Source organism: Pterocles gutturalis, unplaced genomic scaffold (assembly GCF_000699245.1).
Source record: "Pterocles gutturalis isolate BGI_N339 unplaced genomic scaffold, ASM69924v1 scaffold27101, whole genome shotgun sequence".
In the NCBI taxonomy this organism is placed as follows: domain Eukaryota; kingdom Metazoa; phylum Chordata; class Aves; order Pterocliformes; family Pteroclidae; genus Pterocles; species Pterocles gutturalis.
Genome location: NW_010106263.1, coordinates 23,894 through 31,708, shown reverse-complemented (window position 1 = coordinate 31,708; position 7,815 = coordinate 23,894). Strand labels below are relative to the sequence as shown.

General features: G+C 38.3%; 1 protein-coding gene across 1 annotated transcript in view; it reads left to right on the top strand.

The window, feature by feature from the left end:
• Positions 1-5,974, top strand: part of LOC104472169 (DNA polymerase alpha catalytic subunit-like) — a gene marked incomplete at both ends in the record, with an annotated part of 18,698 nt that extends 12,724 nt beyond the window's left edge. Inside the window, 4 exons of the mRNA XM_010087739.1 lie at positions 431-555; positions 3,094-3,243; positions 3,471-3,593; positions 5,940-5,974. Coding sequence (XP_010086041.1) covers positions 431-555; positions 3,094-3,243; positions 3,471-3,593; positions 5,940-5,974 — 433 coding nt within the window. The remainder of the gene's footprint in view (positions 1-430; positions 556-3,093; positions 3,244-3,470; positions 3,594-5,939) is intronic.
• Between the last annotated feature and the right edge of the window lie 1,841 nt (positions 5,975-7,815).

The following is a 7,815-nucleotide window of genomic DNA, read 5'->3' as shown; positions in this document are numbered from 1 at the left end:
GGGCTGTTGCATATGAGAAATTCCCAACATTGATTGTGTAATTGCTTATTCTTGGTATGGCTTTTTTCAGATTTTAGTGAGAAGATTATGGTCTTGCAAGGAATTAGAACTGTATATCTGTGTATAATTTTCTAATGGACACGTAAGTTTTCTTTCAGTTTCTCCTCTATGTGGGGAAAACTGTACAAGTGTCCTATAGTAACACAGAAGCTATCTGTTCAACTCTGGTGAGTTAATGGGGTTGGATCGTTCCACTTCTGACAGCTTTCTGCAATGGGTAGCAGCATGTCTCAACAGCTACCTGAAGGGATTTAGAGGCTCCAAATGTGGTATACAATGTATTACTGTCACTTTAATATTAATTGTGGAGTTGGATGAAGTCCTTAGGTAGACCGAGTAATTATGACTTTTGTTTTAAACTCTGTTTTAGGTTTTTATGACAAGTTTATTTTGCTTCTCGACTTCAACAGCTTGTACCCATCAATTATCCAGGAGTTTAACATCTGCTTTACCACAGTGCAGCGACTGTCATTAGAAGCACAGAAAAAGGCAGAGGTTTGTATGCATGCTTTGACATGTGACTTAAGTTACAGTGTCTTAACTTCAGTGTGTTTTCTGTGAATCATCTTTTTAAGAAACTGTTGTTTTTCACTGTTGATTTTTTTTTTTCTTCTCACTGTCGTGGTGTGAACCCACTTGGCTAGCAGCAAACACCACACAGCTCATCCTCCCCCTTCCTGGGAATGGGGAGAGAAAGGTCTAAAGGGAAAAGAGACTCGTGGGTTGAGATAAGAACAACTGAGTAACTAAGCTACAAAAAAATTGAAAATAATAATGATGATAATAATATACAAATTAGTATAATAATGTACAAAATACACAGTGAAACTGCTCACCACCCAATGACCAAGGCTCAGCCTATTCCTGGCTAACAGTCCCGAAGCAGAGAGGGTCCCAAAACTGCAATCCTGGAAAAGAGAAGAGTCAGAGAGAGGGAGCGCTTCTGGACAGAGGCTCATGTATATACTGGGCATATACATGTGCACGATACAGAATATACCATTGACCAGTTTGGGTCTCAGTCCTATACCTAAGGTCGAATCCTAGGCTGGTAATTGGGGCTGTGCTCCCTCCCAGTTTCTCCTGCCCCTGCAGACACTGGCACAGCAGAGAAGCTGAAAAGTCCTTGACTGTCCTGGCAGCAACTATAAACATCAGTATGTTATCAGCCTTCCCCTCAGCGCAAATCCAAAACGTAGCCTCACTCTAGTTACTATGAAGAAAGTTAACTCTGTCTCAGCTGAAACCAGGACACACACAAAGAAGTGATTATTGTTTAAAGATGGATCGTAGTAAGTTTGGGTTTGGGCCTTTTTGAATATTGTATGTATATCATCTTCCTTTCAGTAACACTGTCTTAGAATCTTGGTAAGTTCTCTCCTATCTAAATAAAATCTCTGTATCCTCTTGAATCAAGATTTTTAGTCAGCCTCTCTTGGACCTTTTCAGACCAGGTCCTCCTAGGGATTTCTGAGCCCCTTGACCAGTTTTGTGCTAACTTGGTAGAAGGTTCTTGAAGTCAGTTTGCCATGGAATTCATTCCAACATACCTGAATGAGGGAGACAGAAGTCTCATGCTTCTGCCTGAGGGAAAGAATGCAATATGAGCTCAACCCATATTAGACATCACAAAAACTATGTGTGTGTCTTGGGGGTGTGTTTCAGGGAATGATACTGTGACTGTGTCAGCTATGGGACCAGCTTCACTGAAGTTCATGCTGTTTAATTCAGCATTAAGCTGTATTAAACCCAACTGGAAAACCTCTTGAAGGTGTAGTTCCATGTATTGTTTTCTCAGCAGCTGTGTTGGCCATAGCTTATCCATGGCTGCTTATTCTCATTTCCTCGGTGCTGGCATATTTGTCGGTGGAGCTGTGCTGTAAACTGAAGCAGTGAGCTGGTAAAGTCTAAAGGTTAAACCTGAGGCTTTTATTTTGAACTGGGATCAGCTCACAGGTTGGGATTAGTGTGCTGTCTGTAGGTAGTTATGGGATACAGCTGGTCCTTTAACAACAACTAAAGCATCAGTACCACAGCAGAAATTAGGAAAACAGTATGTGGAACTCTGTCAGTAAGTTCCTCCAAGCTCCATGTGGCTTTACTGGGCTTTCTAAAGTAAGCACACTCTAGAAACTAAACTAAAGTTTGCAAACTGAAGCAGATAATTTTGATTTATATCATATTATGATATTTCATCAGGTTTTGGTGTAATTTCTTGTTTTGGTTCTTCCCAACCTGCTTTACTAAATTTACCAGCCTCATAGTGTTTCTCTTGCCCTTTCTCTATGTATTTCTGTCTCTTCATTATGCTTCAAATTTCTGTCCATTTTGCTGAGCAACCATTTCTTTGGTTATGGTAACAAGAATGTGTGCTTTCTGTTTAGTTGTTGTGCTTGGGGTGGAGTTTTCATTCTGTCGTTACTGTCAATTTCCCTTTTGTTGGTTATCTGATTTGAAGTATCAGTTCTGCTGAGCATGTGCTCCATTTTACAGTTGTGAACATCAAAAATACAAGAATAAAAAAGGATGGATTATTTCAGCAGGGAAAGAATTGCTTGTGTGTATGCTTTTATTTATATTTTATCTATCTGTCTATATATGCCTATGTATCTATACGCACACATGTACTTAGGTATATACTTTTATTTATATGTATTTTTAATATAAAAATATGCATATTTAATAATACATAATACACATGCCTGTGCACACACACGTATATATACACATACATGCCTCTGTGTGTGTATTTAAAAAAAAATAAATCTTCTTGTCACTGGTCCATGTCTTTTTTGGGTTTCTTCCAAACAGAGACAGGCTTAGTCCCTGTTCCCCAGCAGGGACTAATTAATATAGTTAAATACCACAAAAATCCTCTCATGCTTATTGTTCTAAACTGTGCTTTGAGTGCTTTGCAGGAGTAGATACAAGCTGTGTGTTTTGAGGTTCTTTTTTCCCCAAGCTTTTCACTTAACACATTAAGATCTAATCTTCAAATAAAAAAAATGATAAGCATTTGTGATCATTTGACAGGTTGAAGAAGAGGACGAAATTCCAGAACTTCCGGACCCATCTCTAGAAATGGGCGTTTTGCCTAAAGAAATCAGAAAACTGGTGGAGAGAAGGCGCCAAGTTAAGCAGTTAATGAAACAGCCAGATTTAAATCCTGACCTTTATTTACAGGTGCGTTTTATAGAACTCCTTTGATTTTTCTCCTACTCCCCTTAAGTGCACTGATCAGCCTTGCAGAATAGGGATGATTAGTGGTGAGCAGTGATTGTAATGTGCTTTACTCGTAGCCCATCACTGCTGCAGACTATATAAAAAGCTGTGAATGTAATTGTGAACATTAAGTTTTGTTCTCTGTTGCCTACGGTTGTCTCATTTTTGCTGGTTATGTTTCTTTTCAGTATGATATCAGACAGAAAGCTTTGAAACTCACTGCTAACAGTATGTATGGCTGCCTGGGATTTTCCTACAGCAGATTTTATGCGAAGCCTTTGGCTGCTTTGGTGACACATAAAGGGAGAGAGGTAAGTCATTAAACAGGTTATGAACACATGTAAAAGGGGTGAATTTAAGCCACCTGCTTTTTCATTGAATGGGAAAATGGTCTTAACTTGTTTTTAACTCTGCTTTTGGTTTCAAAACTAGTTTTTTTGTCTTTCTTGTACTGCAGAAGTTGTAAAAAACAAAACTGGTGTTGAATGGTGTCTCAAGAAGTGCAACAAGTTAAAACTCTAGCTTGAGCCTTATTTTGAACTAAGCTGCTTAGTTTCAACGGGATAGATTATGATGACAAAAAAATCAAGGCTGCTTTTGCATTTTCTGTGAATTTCCAGTTGTGCTTGATGGGTTAGTCTTTGATTCAGTGGTGTGTTTCAGCTTTGTATGAGTTGGTTTTTGGACAGTCTGTCCTGTGCCCTGGTATGTTGAGTTCCTGAAAGCCTAAATTTTGTGACAGAGCTAATTAATTGTGTGGTGTTAATGGATTATGTATCAGGGCCTTATTTTCAGAAACTGCTTGTTCCTTAAAATTAAACTTTGCATTACCCTCAAGAGACCAGATTTTATTTTAAGAGATTCTTAACTTTATGGGCAAAACCACTCTTCCTGTTGATTAGGATGGCAGCTGAATGCAGACCACATCAGTTTGGTCCCAGTGGAAAAAATAATCGTTTCAGATCCAAAACGTACCCCTGTTATCCAGTGTCATAAAGCACTTTTTTTCATGATGCTTCATATTAGATCTTTATAGAAGACAATACCAAGCAGGAATCTGCAAAGATGCCGGGAACAGATGTGACAGGATGGCTGGTCAACCTTTAGTTGAGCAGGGAGATGAATGAGTTCTGTCTGTGTTCAGAAGCACATACTCGCTGTGATGTTAAGGGCACAGCTCTCCTTGTTGTGGACTACGCAGTGCACTGAAGATCCATTTACAACCCCCAACTGATGTGCATTGGGGCATTTTGTCTTTGATAATGCATCTTTATTTTTTTAAGTCTTCCCATCTAAACATTTCTCTGGAGGCAACCCCACATTTGCTGTCCTGATTTATGTAACTAGTATGTTTAACCTTACACATGTTTAACAAGGAATAATTTCCAGGTTTGATAACTGTGAATCCATGTAAATTCAGATGTTGGTATTTCCTTTAAGGGAGTGCTATCTTTTTGTTGTAAGGTTCTGATGTATCTATCTACAAGGTTAGCATGAAAAGCAGCTGAGTATCATTGGCTAGTGGAAGGTGTTCCTGCCCATAGCAGAGGGATTGAAACTAGATGATCTTTAAGGACCCTTCCAACCCAAATGATTCTATGATCATACATTTATATTTTCTAGCAGTATTTTACAAGTCATTAATTTGACTTTGTGGTTTTTTATGGTCTAATGGAGCACCTGTCACAAACTGGGTATTGTATGGATACTTGAGCTTTTGGGCTCAGTGTTAAGGAGAGTGCAATACTTTTTGGTTGCCCGTACAGTTTACTCTTAGTTGTCTGTGACTTATCAGTTATGAGATAATGGTTCATCAAATTCTAGTGTTCCTGCACCGTGTTACAAAGTAATGGTGGAATAGGAAATCCTAAATAGGATGCAGGATGGACTAGGGAAGACTTTGAGACGCTTTCTCTTACGTAGTTGATTTTTGGTTGGAAAGGATTTCTTACCTCTTAAATTCTGGTAGTGATAGCTAGACTTGGGCTTGCTTCTGCCAAACCTTTGCACATATTTGGCTCTCCAGTTTTGTAGTTGCTCTGTGTTTGGGGAAAAACTTAGTACTATGGCACAGTGTTGCCTGAAAGTGTGGTGCACCCAGTGCAGGTCTAAAAGTTCTCCTATGAAATGGGGCTGATGGGAGTACAGCAGAGGTGCCAGTGAAGGTCTGTAGGAGCCAGTCCGTATCTGGCAGCACTAGCGCTCGGCACATTGGGGCATTACTGTCTTGGTTAGGTCTCTTCTGTGCAGTACAGCGCTCCCTGTTATTTGAGGTAGGTTAGTATTTGTTACTCTGGATACTGTGGCGATTACAAACTTTTGAAACCTTGATCTGATAATCTGTAATCTTGTTCTTCTGTGTAAGTATGACAGATTCTGATTAAATAAACCATATGTCCTCTGCTCTGAAAACCTGTATTGCATTTTTAGGTAGGTAGTCAGTAAACACATACAAGTTTGTTAGTTCCTTATTTCTTGAGTAGTAGCTTTTGCCGTAAAAGATGACATAAGAGGACACCTTTTTCCATTTTTTTTCAAGTTGGAATATTTAATCTAGAAAAATAATACTTTAAGACTTTATATTAGTCTTTCCACTCATAGGTTTCCTCTTACCATTAAATGCTAATATAAAATAAGTGAACATTAAGTAGTAGGAGATTTGGGTTCTCTATATGAAAAGGTTAATTAAAAAGTAACTATTATGGAAAAATGTTATCGGTCTAAATTTAAATAGCCTCTGATGATTAGTAATTGATACATTTTAATTATATATTTTTTAACTATTGTGGAGAGGCCCTGAGTAAATGCAGGTAGTCTTGTTAATGTCTAAGCAAGAAAAATACTGTGTGAGATTAAAAGTGAACTTAATATTTGCACTAACACAATTACATTTCTCTTGTAAGTCTTAGCAGAATAATTTAAGTGAGGAATGTACATTTAAAGTTGAGGAAGTTCTTGAATCCCATTGTGGCATTAAGTTTTAATGTAGCTGAGGAAGAATGAGTTTTGATGACTTTTGTAAATTTCTGCTTTCTAATTATGTGACTGAAGACTCTTTCACTGAAGCTGTAGGAAGACCAAGTGCTGCAAGCAGCTGATGCTTAGTGCTTTGTACTACCTCTCCTGGACTGTAACTTCTCTTTGTGGTTTGGCGATACCAATGCACTATAAGTAGCGGAGCTGTCCTAGGGTTCCTTATGCTAACTGAAAATTCTTGTTGTTACACATTGCCATTTAAAAAACTTGTTTATACCTGTGCTAGTGTTTGACATGTTCACTTAATTTTGGTGACAGAAGTATCAATTTATAGAGCCAGATCATAGTGCTAGGAGAGTGTAATTCCTAGGAATTTAGTTCTTTTCAGTCAGCCTTAGTGAGATAAGAGCTAACATTTGACCTTTGTTTACCCTAATACATGCAGTAGAAATGTGACAAAGCCTTACAACTCTAGCCATATGTAGGCTGGATCCAGCAGGGAGGTTAGTGTGTGTGATTCCAGTGAACGAGGTGTAATTTATGTGGATAGTGTAGTAATGGTAGTGAGTTTTCACTAGATGGCAATAGAGACCTTGAGATCATTAATCAATTAAGACTTTCATTTAAGACTTTCATTTTTGTCACAGAGTGTTCTAAACATCGACTATCAGGTTTTTCAGACAGGTCTTCCTTATTTTTTTTTTCCATTTGTGGCTAATTTCTAGCAGGGAAGATGGCACACATCAGCGTGAATTTGACAGAATTTAGTGTATTGTGTATCACAGGTAGGCTGGTTAAGTTTTGTTGTATTTTGGAAGAAAAAAAGGGAAAAAATTTGTGGCAGAAGGGAGTTAAAACTATACCTCAGATCTATTTGACCTTTATGGAAAATGGAAATGTTTTCCTGTTTTCATAATTAGAAATGCTTCAGTTCTTGTTCTTAAATGAAAAAAAAATTCTTTCTGCATTTGTGATCCAAATGTTACATTATTGATCTGGAACATGTTAGAAGGATTCCTGGACCTTCCCCTCACCCCCTGTGTTACTAAGCATTTGCCTGGACATTGCTCTTGTTGTAACTACAGCAGTTGCTTGCATGGAAAAGTAATAGGAAAATATTTAATATATTTTTAGCTGTCCTTTAATGTAATTTAACAACTGGAAACAAGATGAGTCGGTGTTGTACAACCAGCCAGCTTTGGACTAGCAGGCAGTGTAAGGTCATGCCTTTCTAGCCTCTCTCTAAAGGACAAGTCTTTCGATGAAGTGTCAGTTCTCTGATTTCCCCAACGTAAGATGCCCTCTGCTGCAGGATTTTCCTACAGGACAGCAAAGATGTAGAGAGAAAATTATCTGTAGGCAGCTTGGTTGCTAATGCCTGTCACTCAAATCTGAGCCCTTTTCCAGGTACTTGCTTTTTTTCCACCTTATTTTTTATTGTTGCATATTTTTGCCCAAACAGCTTGAAGACTTGCCTTTGAAAGGAAAATAACACATTTTTCAGCAGCACTAACAGGTAGATCTAGTGTTACAGTATGCGAAGTAAAAGGGGAAAGA